Raw genomic sequence first — 19713 nt, 5'->3', positions numbered from 1 at the left:
TAGCTGCTGAAAAAGAGTTCACCCTGTTCGGCCGAGTCTGTCGCCATCACCCCGGAAGTACCCAGGCACCATCCCTTGGAGGTGTAAAGCTTCCTCATGTCCTTGTCTCAGCTCTCTGTCCTCGTCCGTGTCCATGGCCTCCAGTCACATTCTGGCACGTGGAACATTGCCAACGCAGTCGGTATCATCTCTGTGACAATTAATTCCCAACAGGAAACATGGGGCAGGGCAGTGGTTCAGACTCTCCCTAGTCTGTGGCTCTGGTGGCCTTGGGCAGTGTCCTAGTGTCCTCTGATCAGGACAGCGGTGGTACCTGTCTTAAAGGGTTCACAGATGTGACGCATTTGTCCAGGAGCTGAGCACATGTCACAGTTGATCGTTTCTGTGTCCTTAGGGTACAAGATGAAGAAGCGAGTCGGGGCCATTGAGGAGTTCATGTTCCTGCCTCTGACAGAAGGCAGGCAGCTGCATATCACCATTGCCATCACGGGCTGGCTTGGATCCGGCATATACCGTGAGGACCGGGGTGGGGAGGGACGCAGACTGGAACAGCTAGTTCTTCCTGTGTGTCTCTAAGGGGTGGACGTGGGAGGCTCTTTTCATAGAGGGGGAAATAGATCCAGAGAGGTAAGAACCATCTTCTACCCTCCACTTGTGCGCCCAACCATCCATTATCCACGTCAGAATTCACCCATCTAGCGAGCCATTCTTTCATCCAGCCAGCAATGACTGTAGACGGCCCATCCTCCATGCACCGTTACCCACCATCCTTCAGCCTCACCCGCAATTCATAAATGCCAGCCTTACCACGTGCCCCACAGAAAGCCAAGCCCTCGATAGTCAACGGGAGCGATGCAGCCGTTTTCTAGGCTCTTGCAGAATGCAAGAGAGGATGCAGAGAGACCAAGTTGCAGGAACTTGGGGGCTGGGAGAGTACAATTGTCTTTGATCTGTCAGTAGAGCCATAGAAGAGGCATAGGACTGGAACCCCAAGGGCCAGAGGAAGAAAGCAGGGAGCTGATTCAAGAGGGGTGCCATTTAAATGCCTGTACCAGGGGCTGGAGCAGGTGCATGCCCTGCCACAGACAGAAACAAGTGGGATCAGATCAGGTGCCCTGCTGGGCTCTGAAGACAGAGGACCATAGGGAGAAGAGGATGGGGCAGATGCTCACAGTGAGCCTTGGTCTCCTGGTCCTCATTCTAGGCCATTTCCTATTTCCATGATCTAGGTGAGGAAATGACGGCCTCTTCCTACTCCAGAACTCCAACTTCCGTGTTATTTCCCAGCTGATGTTTCTGGAGTCTAGATGCTGCCAGCTCACGGGGCCTCCATGCTAGTCCCCTGTGTGTTGGCAGATTGATGTTGGCCTTCTGGGAGAGGCGAAGGAATATTTACTTCGGAATAATTCACTTCTCTTACATATCTCACACCTTCCCACTTCATAGACAAGCAGAGTGAGGTTCAAGGTCAGATGGTGATGTTCCCAGGGTCCCCTAGATCTTAAAGAGGGCAGGAGTTGGGATTGGAAGCCATCTCTGGACACACTTATAGGGCAGCAGTGTGCTCATCTGCCCGACTGACTGCAGCTGCTTGAGAGCAGGGCGAACCCTCAGGAGCAAGAGGCTCCTCTCGCTGTCTGTCTGATCCAGTGGGCGGCGCATCAACTGCCACAGCCAATAGCAGATGCTGCCTATACCAACCTGTGTTCTCCTCAGGCACATTCAGCGCCCCGTGGACGACCCTAGCCCGCAGCCAGGAGCAGTACTGCCTAGCGTGGGAAGCCAAGTACCTGATGGAGCTGGGCAATGCCCTGGAGACCATCCTCAGCGGCCTCGCTAACATGGTGGCCCAGGAGGCTCTCAAGTACACCGTGCTCTCTGGTAAGCACCCCCCCATTAATTGTGGTATGACACGGCACCAAGTCCTCGAATGCTCGTGACCCAAGGGAGCCTGGCACTGTGTTAGAGACAACGGGTGCAGATCAAACCTAGGGCCACCAATCAGCCTCTCTAGCACTGTGTTTGCATTCTTCTTGTTTTTATTTTGGGTAGAGAAGGGGGAAAAAAATTACAGTTTTCTTGTACATTTGGAGACAAGACAAATGGCTGTAGCAATATCAATCTTCAGCTAGGTTTCTTTTTATTATCATCAAAAACAGTCTTCAAATTGAAATATATTTTGATCAAAGCCTTCCCCTCCCCCAAGTTTGTGTTTACTTTTTATCTCTAGGCAGGGTTTCATTAACTTGGCCCAGGCAGACCTTAAGCTTGCAATCCTCCTGCCTCAGCTTTTTCCTCTGTGAAAACTCTGTGGCTTTTGTGCCAAGAGACGATGCAACGGCCAATTAATTGCACAGTGTATCAATTGGCTGTTGCTGCATAACAGGTCACTCCCTACCTCATGGCATACTGAGGCTCTAGCTCAGGAGAGGCGAGGCTAGAGTTGGCTCATCTCACCTGGGTCTGCTGGTAGATTGGTGGCTCGGCCAGCTGTCCCTGACTCAGGCTAGCTTGTCTCAGGCAACTTGAACAGCTTGACTCTGCTCCGTGTGTCTCACCTCCTGAAGTGACCAAGCTAGCCCACAGCAGTGGGAGACACACAGCAGAGATGGGCCCTAGGCTAGTGCAAGCCTCACAGCTGCTGCCTGTTTGCCCTACACAGGTCACATGACCTGGGTAGGATGGTGGATCTAGAATACTGAATGGGATGACTAGATGGGGCTGTCTTTGGAATCTCAAGAGATGTAGTTTGTGTGCAGAAGTGTGTGTTTCAAGTCTCCCCCTTTGCGAGTTAGAGGAAACCTTTCAGATTCCTGGCTATACAGACTCATATGCATTTACTAGAGCATCCTGTCAGCCACACTACCTTAGCAAGGCTCCCCGCTTCCCCAGGTATCGTAGCCGCCCTGACCTGGCCGGCCTCCCTCCTCAGTGTTGCCAACGTCATTGACAACCCCTGGGGGGTGTGTCTCCACCGGTCCGCGGAGGTTGGCAAGCACCTGGCACACATCCTCCTCTCACGGCAGCAGGTACTGGGGATGGTGACGGTGGAGTGGGCGGGGAGGCAGACCGCGGAAGCTTGTATACCAACGCATGTGCCGTGTATGCTGATGGGAGCCCCAACAGTAAGTCGGTCCGAAGCAGCCCCGCAGCTTTGGGGGAGAAAGTCATCTTTACTGCCACTCAAGTTCAAATCAGGGCACTATCCTAGGAAACTCAAAACCACCCGTGAGCGCAGCTCCAAGAAATCCGACTCCTTCTTCCAGCCTCCTCGGGCCCCTGCACCCACATGGCACACATACACACATAAATAAAATGAATCTTTAAAAAAATAGCTTTAAAGTAAAATTTGGATCAGGGCCAGAGAGATTTGATAAAAAACCCTTGCCCCCAGAACCTACATTCACAAAACAAGACAGATGTGGTGGTGGTACGCACCTTTAATCCCATCACCAGGGAGGAGGAAACAAGTGGCTCCCGGGGGCTCACTGCCCACCAAGACTAGCCAAATCAGAGCGCCCCCCCCCCACCTGTGAGAGACCCTGCCTCATAAAACAAGATAGGCAGCTCCAGGAATGGCATTCATTGTTGACCTCTGGCCAGCACACACACATACACATACATACATACATACATACATACATACACACACACATACACACATACATGTAAACACACATACACAAACATAAATACACATGCATACACACATGCACAAATATACTCGCATGTATGTATACATACACAAACACACATGTAAACACACATGCACAAACATACACACATACATGTATGCACACAAACACATGTATACGCACATGCACAAACATGCACACACACATTCAAGGTGAAAGTTTACTTTCACTGGAGAATCCTAGAGCATATCGGTCAATCTGATGGTGTGTGAGCCGTGGGAGAGAGGCCTCTTGCCTTGAGCAGGAAGTCAAGGCCTTGCAATTGTTGCCCTGGGTATGGCAGTAATAACTTGACGTCCTACCCCAGGATGACAGTACTTGAGCTTCAGGAGGCAGGAGAAAGGAGGAGCTGAAGAAGAAACCAGGTTCCATACCGCCTCTCCATGTCGGCTCCCTGGCCAGAGACTAGTCACATGCTCACACTTCACTGCCCCCAGAGCCAGGAGATCCAGTCTTTATTCTGAAAAGGCATGTAGCCAGCTGAAATTCAATTACTGTGGACAAAGGGGAGAGTAGATACTAAGAGACTCGGCAGTTTCTGCCAACCTGGGAATGTTGCCTGGGAAACTGCTAACTCCAGCCAATCCCTGTATCTTTTCCTCCCAAAATGAAAAAAGAAAACCAGAGTAGCTCTTTGGCAGATCTGGCTGGAAGGCAAAGATCGAAGCAGCATTGGCTAAACAAGGTGGAAGTTTATTGTCTCCCATGTAGCAGTCTGGGTGTCAACAACCAAGAAAGGTGATGACTCTTAGCATCCTCACCTCACACATAAGTATACTCTCCTCACAGTGTGGAAAGCAGACATGGGTCTGATATGCCTCCACAGGCTGCCTTTGTTCTGGATACTGCAAGCAAGTATCCATTTCGTAGCCTTCTGGGGCTCCCAGAGGCCTCTGTCTTCCTCTGCTGGTCAAACCCCCTTAATCTTCAAAGCTAGAGGTGTCTGGTGTGTCCACAGGCAGCTTCCTCTCTCCTCCTCCTCCCTTCTGCCTGGCTCCTGCGCTTCTCTGACTCCTGTGTCCCTCTGATTGCTGAATCCTTCTGCCTCCTGCAACTGTCTTTATTTGTTTAGTTTTGGTTGAGATAGTGTCTCTCTCTGTAGCCCAGGCTGCACTAGAGCTCACAGTGTAGCCCAGGCTGGCCTTGAACTTCTAACAGTCATCCAGATTCAGCTGCCTGTTGCAAGTGTGAGCCACTACACCCAGCTAATGACTAGGTCACATCTGCGAAGTCCCTGTCTTAGTTAGTGTCCTATTGCTGTGAAGAGACACCATGACCAAGGCAACTCTTACAAAAGAAAACATTTAACTGGAGCTAGTTTACAGTTTCAGAAGTTTAGTGCGTTATCATCATGGTGGTGAGAAGCATGGTGGTGTGCAGGCAGATATGGTATGGGAGAGTAGCTGAGAGTTCTACATCTTGATCTATAAGCAGCAGGAGACTATGAACCACACTGGAGGTAGCTTGAGCATAGGAGACCTCAAAGCCCACCCCCATGGTGACACACTTCTTCCAACAAGGTTACACCTACTCCAACAAGGCCACACCTCCTAATAGTGCCATTCTCTATGGGCCAAGCAGTCAAACACATGAGTCTATGGTGGCCACACCTATTCAAACCACCATAGTCCCTCTCCTGGATATTAGGTGACTTTCCCAGGTTCTGGGATCTAAGATGTGCACACCTCAGCAGAAGCTGTTACTCTGTCTTAGTTACTTTTCTACTGCCGTGACAAGACACCATGACCAAGGAAATATAAAAGAAAGCATTTAATTTGAAGCTCCCAGTTTCAGAGGGTTAGGCAGGCAGGCATGGTGTTGAAGCAGTAGCTTAGGGCTCACATCTCAGTCCGCAAGCATGAGACAGAGAGAGTTAACTGGGAATGGTGCAGGCTTTTTAAACCTCAAAGTCCACTCCCAGTGACACACTTCCTTCCACAGGGCCACACCTCCTAATCTTTCCCAAACAGTTGCACCAACTGGGGACCAAGCATTCAAATATATGAGCCTGTGGGGGCCGTTCTCATGCAAATCTCCACACTGCCTTCTGGGAGCCTGGGCTCCTTCAGTCATGGGCCTCTTGTGCTAAGCACTGGTGTCTCTCTGTGCCTGAGGGCATCCCTCACCGTTGTGTGCATATTCCAGACTTTCAGAGGTCGGAACATAGAAATGAAAGACATTTCCCAGAAGTCGTAGCTGTCCCTGGTCTTCAGTTTCCTAGCTAGGACTCCCACCCTGAGAACACCCTTAACTACAGAGGACTTCTAGAAGCTTCCTCACTGTCTGCCTAGAAAGAATCAGTATGGAAAGAGAAAGGACACTAAGACGATCAGCAACTTTGAACACCTGCTCCTTGGCCTCCTGTGTGGAGCTGGACCCTGCTGCCCAATTTCTTTTTCCTTAGCGTGTCCCATGCCTTACCTTTCCTCCAGCCTCCCCAGTCAATATCCTGTCAGTTCCTATCCAGGAAAACAAAGTTCCCTGTAGGGGAATGTGTTAAAGCTGTAGAGTTGCAGAAATATCCTGACTTATTGAGAAGCTAAGCTATACTTGGAGCAGCAATAGGACAGCTCTGGAGGCTGAAGCTGCAATAGGACAGCTCAGCCCTGGAGGACAGGTGCCCTGACTATCAGGAAGCCAGGCTACCTGAAGCTGTGGTGTGTTGGGGGATAGTCTCCCCGCAGGATATAGCAATCCTGCTCTTCTCCTGGAGAGTGGCTACAGCTGAGCTCTGTTCGGAACATCCGAACAGAACTGTCTATCCGCTTCTTCCCCAGACCAAGATGCTACTTCTTTTGCTAATAGTCTGCTAAAGGAGAAGCCCCTGCAGAAATATAGCAATCTCCGGCTCTGGCGAAAAGTTGTTACTTTTTTTCTGCTAGGTCTTGCTCAGCTCTCCTTAAGGAGAGTCCTAGCAAGGTTCTTCCGTTCTGCTCTGTCTTGCTCAGGCCCCCTAAGGGGGCGTCTCATCAAGGTTTCTCAGCTCAGTCCCTTAAGGGACATCCCAGCCAGTTCTATTCTGTGCCGATGAATGAAGATCGTCACCTAAGACTCTTTCAAGAAAGGGATTTATTTGAGAAGGAGTCCAGAACAGTGGCTGCCTCTGCCAGGGAGGAATAAGAGGTGGCCTCTAACTGAACAGGCAGAGAGGCTTATATAGGGTTTCTTAGGGGTGGAGTTTTCCCAGGGAGAAGAGGGATTGGTTAGTTTTTCTCTGCTCAGGGATTGGTTAGTTTAGTTGATCAGGGGCAGAGGTGGCTCTGACTTCGTGGCCCAACTGTGTTTCCTTCTAACTTTTTGAAACTTTTTTTCTAGCTGGTCCTTTTAGCTTTTTGACTCTAATCTTAGGACCAGCGCGTATTTCTTTCACTGGCTCTGATTCTAGGGACAAAGTATGTTTCTTTGACACTAGTCTCAGAGTCAGGGCATGTTTCTTTGGTCCTGGGTTCAGTCCAGTCTTTGGTCCAGTCTCAGGTCCAGGGTGTGTTTCTTTCACTGGCTCGGGGATCAGAGTCAGGGTGCTCAGTGATTGGTGGCTCCAGTTGTCCCTTTTACCCTACATCCCCTCCCCTGCCCTTCTACATTTTCCTCATCACATCACACTTGTCTCTAATCTCTCCATCCCCAGAGGGACCCCCAGAGGGACTCCAGAGGGACCCCACATCACCCCAGTCCTTTGCCGTAGGCAAATGAGTCTAAGGGAGGGAGTCCTTGTCATTGGCTCCTTCTGTCTAGCTGGGAAGGTGAGCCATGGCCAACGATGGCTTGAGATAAAAGGGAATTAGCCCAGCCCAGCCAGAGGCCGCCTGCTCTTGAGGAAGCCAACCCCAGAGCTGCCAACTCCTGCATGCGCAAGGACCCTGACACCACTGATTGACACTTCAGAGCGGGAACCGGGTTGTTGCGCACATGAGCAAGAGTTGAGGGGGAGTTTGCAGTCCGTGCAAGGACTGACATGCTGCAACGTCTCGAGACACCTGTATCCTGTTTCCCCTCAGGGCCGGAGACCTGTCACCTTGGTTGGGTTCAGCCTGGGAGCCAGAGTCATCTACTTCTGTCTGCAAGAAATGGCTCAGGAACAAGGTGAGTCCGTTCATTGTCACAAACAAACGCCCTTCTCAAGTCGGCCCCCAGGACTCTGGTTCTGGCCCTGGAGTCATGAATTTTGCACAGTGTATTTCCAGTCCTTAAAGTAACAGTTAAAATGAATAGTCTTTACATGGAAAGAGGGTTAGCTCTGTGCATAGAGGACATGAGTGGCAGACCGTCCCATCATGATGACAGTGGCCCTGGTGCTCTGATGCATGTTCTTGCGTGGGAGTGACAGTGAGAAGCGCAAAGTCAAGGGGTCTGCAGGACCACGCTCGCCATGAGCCCAGGAAAAAGGAGCCTCCATTATCTCTTCCAGCTTCTAGTGGCTTAGCATCCCTTGGCAGTCCCTGGCTGTCCTTAGTGGTCCCTAGCTGTTATTAGTTCATTGAATTCATACATCCCTTGGCTGTCCTAAGTGATCCATGCTATTGTTAGTTCACTGAAGTCCTTGGCATCCCTTGTTGGTCCTCGATGGTCCTTGCCCCCTCTTAATGACCCTTGGCAGTCCTTAGAGGTCCTCTGTGGCCTTTGGTATCCTAGGTGGTCCTTGGCAGTCCTTAGCATCCCTTGGTATTCCTCAGTGGTGCTTCGTAGCCACTGGTATCCCTCAGTGGCCCTTGGCATCCCTTAGCTGCTCTTGGCCATCTTTGGTGGTTCCTGGCATCCCTTGGTGATCCTTGCACTGTAGATTCTTTATTTCAGTCTCTGTATCCATTCTCCACAGCACCACTTCCTGTTCCTCTTCTTCTAAGAACAGGGCCATTGGCTTTAGGGCCCATTCTGACCTGGGACAATCACAAGATCATTAATTACACCTGTGTAGACCCTTTTCCCAGAAATACCTTCTTCACAAATTCTAGCTGAGAATTTCTTCTAAGCCACATTCAACCTATCGTAGATACCCTCGGGAGTGTGTGTGTAAGGCCCCTGTGTCAACCTCTCTGTGCTAAAGCAACCAAAGGTCTGAGGGGGCTGCCAGGTGGAGGGGGGAGAGATGCCAGGTGGAGGGGGGCTGCCACTGGTGGGGGAGAGATGCCAGGTGGAGGGTGGCTGCCACTGGTGGGGGAGAGATGCCAGGTGGAGGGGGGCTGCCACTGGTGGGGGAGAGATGCCAGGTGGAGGGGGGCTGCCACTGGTGGGTGAGAGAAGCGAGGTGGGGGGGCTGCCACTGGTTGGGGAGAGCTGCCAGACATGATGCCAGCTCTGCTCAGACCCATCTGCAGAAGCTGTGGGGGAGGAAGCTGTCTGGGGAGTGAGCTGCAAAGCTTTCTGCCACTCTTGCTGAGACACAGGTTTCCCTGCTCCCCTACTTTCTGGTAGCACATACAGATGCAAGACACTGAAGACCAAAGAAAGATCTGGAAGAGAGCTCCCGCACATACAGGGCAGATAGGCTCTGAGCAGCTAGAGTGGTGGCCACTGTTGCCAAGACCTGAACACTCTGAGCTTCCTTTCCCCCCGTTACAGAATTGGGGGTCCTAGTACCTCCTTCTGAGGAGCAAGTAGGGATGTCCATACAGTGTTTTGGCCAATCTTTAACCCAGACAGGGCAAGGATGTCTGGGGAAGCCTCTTACTATCAGTTTCTGCTCATACAGAGCTGCCCTGCTCCTTGGTCAGCCCAAGAACATGACACAGTTGCTCCCCAGCCAGCGAAAGCAAAGAAAGATGGCGTGTCTGTCATCAGCTAGACCTGGAAAGGCCAGAATTCGTTTCAGCACTGGCATTACCAAAGCGCCCTGGAAAAGTCCCAGAGCTCAGGAGTGTGGTTGGTCCATTCTTGCTCTTTGTGGACCAAATGTCTCCCCACCATCGGACTAACAGTAGGTCCTATTCTCCTGGTTACAAGACAACGAGGATATACCTACCACCCTTAGCGCTGGCCACAGCAGGTCCACACCGGGACCCCTTCTCCCACCTCCTTTAACTTGTATTTAACTTCCCATTGCTTGTATCTAGTCAGTGCAAGCAATGGGAAGACATTGTGGTCCTATTTCAAGTAGCTCTGGTTTACCTGCAACCACCATACAAAAGGGCCTGGCAACCAGCTCTGGGCTATTCTCACCAGGAAAATCCAAGCTGAGGTCAGGCAAGAACCAGCAAGAAAGTAGGGGTGATGTAAAGGTGGAGGATGTTGGACATTTCTTTCTCTATACATTCTTCCCCCTCTTGGGTACCATGGATGCATGGATGGATGGATGGATGGATGGATGGATGGATGGATGGATGATATGATATGGATAGATATATAGCAAGTCAATCCACCTACCTCAGGTAACTCACCTGTGATACTCTGGACTACTGGATGAATCCCTAGACAGCCACAGTGTCTCCCTTTCCTCAGCTCCTTGCCAACTCCCATGACTTTTTTTGAGTCTCAACAGTTTCCCACTGTTGTCTTCTGTGTGGCTACTTTATACAGTGATCACTGCACTGCTTATCTCTCTTAGGAGAAACTTCTCGAGTGATGAAATCTTCTACATAAAAACACATGCTCTAAAGAGTCAAGAGGGGTGTATCGGTCAGCTTTGGTCACAGTAGCACTGCGTAACAAAGCACCCTTAGACTCAGAGGGGTACAACACAGATACACTCAAGAGCTAATGGCTGCCTATGGTTTGACTGATCTGACACGGGCTGTGTTCTGGCTGTGAAGTCAATGGCCTTGCTGCCAGCAGCTAGTTAGATTTAGGTCATTTTTTCTGCATGTGTTTATACTGCACCCCCACTGCCCTCTCCAAACCCAGACAGGAAGCACACCTGCCAAGTGAGCAGGAAATGAGCAATGCTAGAATTAGTCGAGATAAACAGCACCCCCACTACCGCTGTGGTCTGTCTCCCGGCCAACGGCATCAATTTGCTTTGGAAATGATGCCAGCTGGTGGCAGAGGTAAAGGTGATGGTACCTGCTGCCAAGCAGAGCCTCCACTGGAGTGCTCACTAAGAGACCCTGGGCCCCAGATCATAATGGACCATCCCTTTATTTTTTTTCTCTCGGTATTTGCTTTGAAAGGGTTTTTAAATTGGACAGCAGGAGGGGGAGTTCAATTGAGACTGATTCATACTGGCTGGCTCCGCCAGGAAAAAAGCCCTAAGAACCAAAAAATCAATTTCTGCTTCAGCTTATTTATGCATTTATTCTCCTCTTCATTCTAGAGGGACTGGAAGGGAATTAATTAAGGGCACTACATATTATCTCTGCCCAGTGACCCTGGCCACACAGTCGGGGCTGAGCCGGCACGCCTGGGGCATATTTGCTAAGCAATTAAAAAGCCTGCTTCTACTGGACTCTGGGGTCCCTCCCTTCTGCCTGCCCCGCCTGACTCCCCACCCTTCCCCATCTACAGACTCATTCTGTCATCTTTCCAAGTCTCTTCAAGGTGCAGGACAATGGGGAGAGTCACGGGAGCAAAAAGCAGCATTGGTCGTAGAGTTTAGAGACCTGAATTCAAGTCCGGACTCTTCTGGTTTCTGTCTGGGTGACCTTGGGCACGTCACTTCAGCACCCCAAACTTTAGGCTTATTGGTCAAATGATGCCACTGCCTGTCATAGTTATTCTGAGTTTTGCTGACTGTTGACAATGTGACAGGCCACGTGTGAAAGGCTTTGCCTGTTTTCTGTCACTGAGTAAAACCAGCAGCACTGAGAGGTAGACACTTCTATCCCCATCTTGGCTCTGGTGCAGTGAAGGCCAGAAAATATACATCAATGTGCGTAGCAGAGCTAGGTTGTGCCTAGCATGCACAAGGTCCCGAGTTCAATCCCCAATACCACAAAGAGAAGGGTGGGGTGGTATGGGAAGTTTCCATGCAAGAGAGCAGAGCCTGGATCCAGAAGTGCTCATAGCCAAGCCTGCATCCAAACCTAACTGACTGCTCCCAGCTAAGTAAGCAAATTCCACATTAGTCTCCTGAGAAAAAGGTCCAGGGATGCTTGCTTCACGGGACTAGCCACTCGATGAAGTGGGAATGCATCTCTAAAGAAGTTAGGTACGTGGCTGGCCAGGAAGCAGTAGCCATGCAGGAGCTTAGGCTACAGTCGTTATTACCCTGTGTCTCAACACTTCTGTAGCTGTGATAACTATCATGACCAAAAGCAACTTCTGGGGGGCGGGAAGGGTTTACTTCGCCTTACACTTTATAGTGTATCCATCTCTGAAAGAAGCCAAGGCAGGAACCCAAGCAGGGCAGGAACCTGGAATCAGAAACTGATGCAGAGGCCATGGAGGGGTGCTGCTTCCTGGCTTGCTCATCATGGCTTGCTCAACATGCTTTCTATCTATCTATCTATCTATCTATCTATCTATCTATCTATCTATCTATTTATTATGTATACAATATTCTGTCTGTGTGTAAGCCTGCAGGCCAGAGGAGGGCACCAGACCCTATTACAGATGGTTGTGAGCCACCATGGTTGCGGGAATTGAACTCAGGACCTTTGGAAGAGCAGGCAATGCTCTTAACCTCTGAGCCATCTCTCCAGCCCCAACCTGCTTTCTTATAGAGCCCAGGAGCAGCACCACCCACAGTGGGCTGAGCCCTCCCACACCAATCGTTCATCCAGAAGATGCCCCACAGATTTGCCTGCAGGCCGAGCATGTTTTCTCAACTGCAGTTCTTTTTTCCAATGACTTCAGCTTGTGTCAAGTTGGAAGGAAAAAAAAAAGAGCAGGACACACTGTGTTTCTCTATTATTAGCCTGTGCTGTAATTAAGCTATGAATTTGGCTATTAGCCCTCTTCGTCAAGGCAAAAAAAAAAATCTAAAAGGGGACACGTGGGGACATGGAGATGCCAGCTCCACAGAGAACAAGGCCTTCCATTTCAACTCAGCATGTGTGGTCTGCTTAGGCCTAGGCGCTCTGTTCAGACTTAATCAGCCAGCTGAGTCTCAGTGTCTCATTTACTCATTAGAAAGGTCAGGCTGGAGGCTGCTGTGGAAATGCCAGGTAGGAAAGATCTTTATCAGCTTGAACTGAGAGCTATACTGGGGAACCCCAGTGGGGAGTTCTTCAGATAATTACCGCTGTGACTTTCGGTGCATGCCTGGGGACCCAAAGACTCAATTAAGCCACAAGTCTGGTTAGTTTTACATGCTGCAATCTCGTGACTGTTAGCTGATGAGTTTCGTGAGCCTCTCATGTGCTAATCGCAGACACCGAGAGCCACCACAGTATGGAGTTAATCAGCTCTGCCTGACCTCTGCAGAACTCAGATGGAGAATACTGCCCCCTCTCCAGTGTGCCAAGGAGCAGGAGAGGCTAACGTGTGTGTGCAGAGCCCAGAACCAGAGGGCCCAGCCAGCCAGCAGCCTCCCTTCCTACCTGGCAGCCTCTCTCCCCTTCCTCTTTTTCTCCTCCTCAATCTCTACTCTTACTCAGCTTCCTTGCTCTCCTCCTTCCTCCCACCCCACCCTCTGACTACTATCTCTGTTTTCAATTTAATTTAAGGACTCGGCCACAGAGTACTGGTCCAGGAGGCCCAGGACGCCCGCCCATTGCTGAACACGCACATCTGTGCTCTTCCTACCATCCCATGAGGGTGGTGCTTGGCTTTGTATGGTGTACCTTACCTGCCTAAGGTCCTGCCCTACTTAGAGACACCCTCGGTGCTGTGGTTAGCACAGCTCCACCTTGTGGCTTTGGGGGACACACTTCACAGAAGAGGAGGGTCCAGCAGCCACTTGCCATGACCAGGTCTCAGAAGCCAGCTTTTAGAAGCACCTGCTGGAGAAACTGCCTTGCATTGAAAGGCTGTGTAGAACTCGGCAGCTGTTCAGATTTCCTGAGAAACGGCCACCAGTGTGATGCCCCGCTTTCATTTTCCTGGATAAACATTTATTAGGCACTAAATCTACAAAGCAGGGAAGGGATTGATAGTTGATAGACAGCTGTGTCTGGACAGTCTCCCAAAGAACCATCCTAACAGCCTGAAAGTTCGGGGTTCTTGGGACATTTTCCAGATGAGAATATGGCTGAGTGCGGTATTAGTCTCTGTTGTGACCCGAATACCTGACAAGTGGAGGCTTACAGGAGGAAGGGCTTATTTTTGGCTCATGGCGCAGTCCAGTCAAAGGAAAGGAAAAGTTACAGCCATGTTCAAGATAGGATGGTTTTCTCTAGGCTTAAGGGGAGCCACCAGTCGCTGGAGATGCTTCTGAGGTGGGGGGGGCAAGGCTCAGGAGGTTCGTGGACACTTACTCGTGTTCCAAGGACATTGAGAGACATGGGTCGTGGCAGGTCTCCGTCCTAGCACCAAAAACTGGCAACGCAGTTTTTGCTCGGGCAAGGGAAAAGCTTTGCTCTCCGCCTACAGCCACGTCGGCCATTCCAGAAACAGTAAAGCATTGCAAAGCTTATGCCTTGTGCTGTCACAGCTACTCAGGCAGAAAGAAGGCTGAAGCAAGAGGAATATGTGGGTCCAGAAGTTCAAGACCCATCTTCTTTAAAATGGGGAGAAAGCTAGGTATACCTTTAATCCCAGCCTTCGAGAAGCGGAGGCAGGTAGAACTCTGAGTTTGAGGCCAGCCTGATCTACACATGGTCCACGCTAATCATGGTTACATGGTAAGATCCTGTCTCAAAGAAATATATATAGGTAAATAAGTAAAAAATAAAATATATGCAAGGGAAAGAGGCTGCATGTGTTTCAGTGGTAGGGAATTCATACAGCATGTGTGAGGCCCTAAGTTTAAGTCGCCTTGCTGCCAAAATGAAATAGCAAAACAAAATAAATAAATAGTAGGTGTGGTAACTCACACTTGAACTCAGGGAGAAGAATTGCCGCATTTAAGGCCAACCTGGGTTACAGATGAACTCCTGTCTTAAAGAGAGCCAGAGAGCCAGAATGTGAGGGGGTGGGCAGAAACAGGTGGGTATTAACATCTTTCTAGAGTGGCAAATGTGTAAGCTAACTAGCCTCCCTTTTGCTGTGTAAATTCTCCCATCACAAACACCCCATAAATGCTAATGAAGTTGCAGTAGATACTCCTTAAAGTGCTGAGCTGAGCCCCCAAGAGGTGAAGAAACAGGAAAGGAATAGAAAATCAAAGGAGGTATTGGGAGGGTGTGAGGCACAGGCTGGTAACCCAGCCCTTAGGAGGCTGAGGCAGAAGGAAACAAGCTCAGACCTCATGCCTAGAAGAACAGCACATTACAGTTATCGAAGTCATAGCCTTAAAGGCTGAAAGTAAATAGTAAAGGGCCAGAGATGTGGTGGCGCATGCCTTTAACCCCAGCACTTGGGAGGCAGAGGCACACATATCGTCATGAGATCGAGGTCAGCCTCATCTACAAATCCAGTTCAACCAGGACTACATAGTGAGATTCTGTCTCAAAAACAAAACTAAACTAAACAAACAAACCATGTAGAAAAAAAAGCCAGAGGGGTGGCAGTGCAGAGAGCCCTTTGACCCCAGCGTCCAGGAAGTCCCAAAGCAGGAGGACCATGAGGTCCAGGTCAGCCTGGTTTCATATAGAGATTCTGTCTGAAAAGAAAAAGGATAGAAGAGAACTAACAGATGAACAAGACGCTTGGAAAAATAAAAATAAAAAAATGAGAGATTTGAAATAAGCCAAACGAAACTTCTGGATATGAGAAAGCAGGGTGGAAACCATACTGGGTGATTCAGTAGCAGGTTAGATAGAGGAAGAGAGAAACCATCGCGAGATCCACGTGTAGAAATTACCCATGATGCATCATGAGGGGAGTAAGGGAATGGAAAAGAGGAAAGAGGGAGTTCCTTAGACATATAATATGAAATCTAAAAGAAGAGCAGAGGGGAGAGAGATGAATGCCTGAGGATTTTCCAGAAGTAAGTCCTGAGCTGCAGGGAGTAACCATGCCTGGTTAGTAGGCTCTTGGGAATAAACACGGCTCACCTTTGAGCTACTAAGCAGGGACTATTTGTACAGAGCAGTGGCCGCCACCTTCACTCGTGCGCACAAGCACAGAAACAGCCAGTCTATTCCTGGCTAGATCACCGGTATAGAGTATTATTTTAAGAAGTATTACATTTGTTTATGCTGTGGAACATTTGTTTAATGATGCAAAGATGTGCTGCATTCTTTTATGTTGCATTTGTTTAACTCTGTGAAGCTGTGCTACTTTGCCTGCCTAAAACACCTGACTGGTCTAATAAGAGCTGAATGGCCAATAGCTAGAAAGGAGAAAGGATAGGTGGGGCTGGCAGGCAGACAGAATAAATAGGAGGAGAAATCTAGAGAAGAGAAAATCGAGGAGCGAGAAAAGAGGGGGCCAGCCACCCAACCACACAGCCAGACACGGAATAAAAAGGAAAGAAAAGATATACAGAAATAGAAAAAGGTAAAAGCCCAAAGGCAAAAGGTAGATGGGATAATTTAAGAAAAGCTAGCAAGAAACAAGCCAAACTAAGGCCAGGCATTCAAGAAAGAATAAGTTCTGGGTGGTGGTGGTGCACACCTTTAATCCCAGCACTTGGGAGGCAGAGGCAGGTAGATCTTTTTGAGTTCAAGGCCAGCCTGGTCTACAGAGTGAGTCCAGTACAAGCTCCAAAGCTACACAGAAAAACCTTGTCTCAAAACAAAACAAAACAAAACAAAACAAAAAAGTCCCTGTTGGATTTATTTGGGAGCTGGGTAGTGGACCCCCAAAGAGCCAAGACTAAAGAATAAAAACAACCAATTACAGATCACAATCCTCAATTTACGAGAAATTGTATTTCCAAATTATATACACTCAATTAAAGAACATTGTGGTGCATGCCTGGAATCCTAGCACCTGAGAGGTGGAGGCCAGCTCTGGCTACATAGTGAGTCTGGAGCCATCCTGGCTAGGTGAGACCTGGTCAGTAAATAAGTAAGTAAATGTTAACCTTTTTGATGGGAAAGCCTAGATCCTGTGTGTCAGAATACAAACTCCAGCCAACAAAACCAGTCCAAAACTTCTCAATTTAGCGTCAGGCAGAGTCTTAAGGCAAGGGCTGAAAGCCACATTCTTTGCCACAGTGACACAAGAATGGTCCCTAGCCCGGTTGCTCATCTTATTCCCCTCTGAAACCTCTTGAGCTGGGCCTCCACAGTCCACGTTTCCCTCAGCACTACTGGCTTCCAAGCTCCTACTAGGATGGCCCATTAAGCCTCACTTACAGCATTCAACCTCCTTCGTAGTCCCAAGTCTCAAAGACTTCTACCTTTTCTGAAGAACAGCGGAGTGGGAACCGTCACAGCAATGACCCACTCCCTGGTACCAACTTCTGTCGTAGTATTGTTTTTTTATTGCTGTGATGAGACACCATATGACCAAAGCAACTTATAAAGCCAGCTGTTTAATCTGAGGCTCCTGGTTCCACAGAGTTAGTCTTTATGACCACCGTGGTGGGGAGGAGAGCTGTAGGCCAGCAGGCATGGCAAGGTAGCCGTTGCTGAGAGCTCCATCCACAGGCATGAGACAGTGAGCTAACTAGAAATGGCTTGGGCTTTGGAAACAGCAAAGCCCACCCCCAGGGACACATTTCCTCCAGCAAGGCCACACCTCCTAACCTTTCCCAAATAGTTTCATCAGCCGGACATCAAATATTCAAATATATGAGCCAATTGGGTGGTTCTCATTCAAACCACCACAGCGGGTATTAAGAACCCAAAGGCTAGGGGAATAGCTCCGTGTCAGAACACTTGTCTAGGGTGTGCGAGGCCCTGGTTCCCATCCCCAGTGATGAAAAATAACAGATAGAAAATGCGTAGTAGGTCATGGGCCTCTCTTTCTCTTTCTTAGCCGTACCTGTTCACCCACTTCTATTTGACATGTAAGGCAGATGTACCCTCAGCTTAGCCAACTGGTATCAGTTTTCTTAGAATTTTCAGGATGCTAGGGTCTCTGCCATGGTGCCAGAGTGCCAGGCTGTCTCTCACAACCGCCAAACTGGAAGTAGCCGTCGTCATGGGTACCTGTGGTCGGCTTGTAATAACTCAGGTTCAGAAGGTATCATAGTGGTCAAAACATATTTAATTCAAAATTGTATCAGACCACAAAGAGAAGTGGAATAGGCGAGAGGGAGATGAATTAGCCAAATCCTTTATGGTACTCGTGTGACCAGGACAGCTTCTGTAGGTCTCTGAGGCTGAACTCCCGTGGTAGAATGGAGGAGTTCAGCTTACTCCCAAGATCACTTGGTCCTGAACTTTTCCTAAAGTCAGAGGATGACAGTTAAAAACTAAAAAGAGAGCCAGGCATGGTGGCACGCACTTGGTATCGTACACTAGGTGGCTGAGACAGGAGGATTACAAATTCAAAAACCAGCCTGAAAATATATATATATATATATATATATATATATATATATCATGGTGAAAAACTTAAAGGGGGTAGGGTGGGTGTTAGAGAGGGCAAGATGGCTCAATCGGTAAAGTTCCTGTAGCTGCAAACATGAGGGCCTGAGTTCAGATCCATGTAAGACCGCCGGGCTTGGCTGTGCCATCTGTGACAGAGACAGTTGAGGCCTCAGAGTGTGCTGACCAGTCAGCCTAGCCAGTTAGTAGGCACCAGGTTCTGTGACAGATCCTGTCTCCAAAGATAAGCAAGACAGCAACTGAGGAAGCCGCCCAGCATCAACTTCCAGCCTCTACACACATGCACATACACATGCGTGTGCTACATGCATACACCACACACACACACACAATTCTTTTAAAGGAAGAAAAGGGAGTCAGCTATGGTGGTACATGCCCTTATTCCCAGCACTCTGGGGCCAGAGGCAGGTGGATCTCAATGAGTTCTAGGCCTATCTGTCTTTATAATGAGTTCCAAGCCAGCAAGGGGCTACAAAATCAGACCCTGTCTTAAAAAAGGAGAAAGGGGGCCTGGAGAAATGGCTTAGTGGTTAACAGTATATAGTAGTCCTCTTTTAGACAACGTAAATTTGATTCCCAATACCCACGTCCAGCCATTCACAACTGCTTGTAACTCTTGCTCCAGGGGACTCTGACAACTTCTAGCATCCACTGGGCCCTGCACTCATGGGCACATACACCTGGACATACATATATGTAATTTTAATGATATTAATATTTCTTTAAAGATTTATTTGAGTAGCCCAACTCTAGAATCCGCACACTCCCAGTTGGCCAAACGTTAGCTTGGCTGTCGCCAGACACCAGAAGGAATACACAGCTGGCAGTGGCTCCGTCATGTGGCCCTTTCATTGCCACGGTAACACACAAGTCAGTCGCAGTTGGTGTGATTTATTTCCCAGCCACGAAGCTGGCCCCACCAGTTGCTTGAACCAAGGCAGACCTAACTTCAGCCCACCTGGGGGGCATCCAGGAGAAGCCAGGTGGAACAGATTAATTTTGAGGTTCCTGGGGTATAGTAATAGCTGTCTCGCTCTGTGTAGGTATCAGAGAGCAGAAATGAAGGTTTAGGAGGCCTTTTGAAGATTCCATCTCAAATCCTGATCAGACGGCCAAACAGGTTCCTCTGGACCATTTCCTGCCAGTGTGAGCCTCCCATGGGGGCAACACTGCAGCCAGAGCACCCTCCTCTCAACTCATCTCTCCCTTTATAGTTTCCTCCCCCTCCATGGCATGCGTGTGTCAGTATCTTTTCAATGGACTTGGTTTGTGTTTGACACAGCTCAGATCATCTCCAAAGCCTTTCTTGCAAATCTGCAACTGGCAGATGCTGCCCCCCCAACCCCCCCACCCGTACCCTGCATTCCCGTCTTATCGCTCTCTGCACAGATGAACCCCTGATGGGAGGGACAGGATTCATCTACTTTGCAGGTCTGACTTGAGACACTCTGAGCTTTCCAACTGAGAGTCTCGTTCCTGACAACGTGATAGGCATGTGGGAGTGTGCTTATGCCTCTCTGGCCATTTGGGGAGCCATCAAAAGCTCTGTGAACATCGGTCTCCCTTTAGCGAGGCCCACTGTGGGGACAGAGAGGTTAGCA

At 49.3% G+C, this 19713-nt stretch overlaps 1 protein-coding gene across 5 annotated transcripts in view; it reads left to right on the top strand.

The window, feature by feature from the left end:
* The window catches only part of Tmco4 (transmembrane and coiled-coil domains 4), a 73389-nt gene that overhangs the window by 41360 nt on the left and 12316 nt on the right, over window positions 1-19713 (top strand). For all 5 annotated transcript variants that reach the window (XM_038333838.1, XM_038333840.1, XM_038333837.1 and 2 more), the window contains 4 exons: window positions 395-514; window positions 1717-1881; window positions 2893-3029; window positions 7694-7778. In XM_038333838.1, coding sequence (XP_038189766.1) covers window positions 395-514; window positions 1717-1881; window positions 2893-3029; window positions 7694-7778 — 507 coding nt within the window. The remainder of the gene's footprint in view (window positions 1-394; window positions 515-1716; window positions 1882-2892; window positions 3030-7693; window positions 7779-19713) is intronic.

Source organism: Arvicola amphibius, chromosome 6 (assembly GCF_903992535.2).
Source record: "Arvicola amphibius chromosome 6, mArvAmp1.2, whole genome shotgun sequence".
NCBI classification, from domain to species: domain Eukaryota; kingdom Metazoa; phylum Chordata; class Mammalia; order Rodentia; family Cricetidae; genus Arvicola; species Arvicola amphibius.
This window is presented reverse-complemented; position numbering and strand designations above follow the sequence as displayed.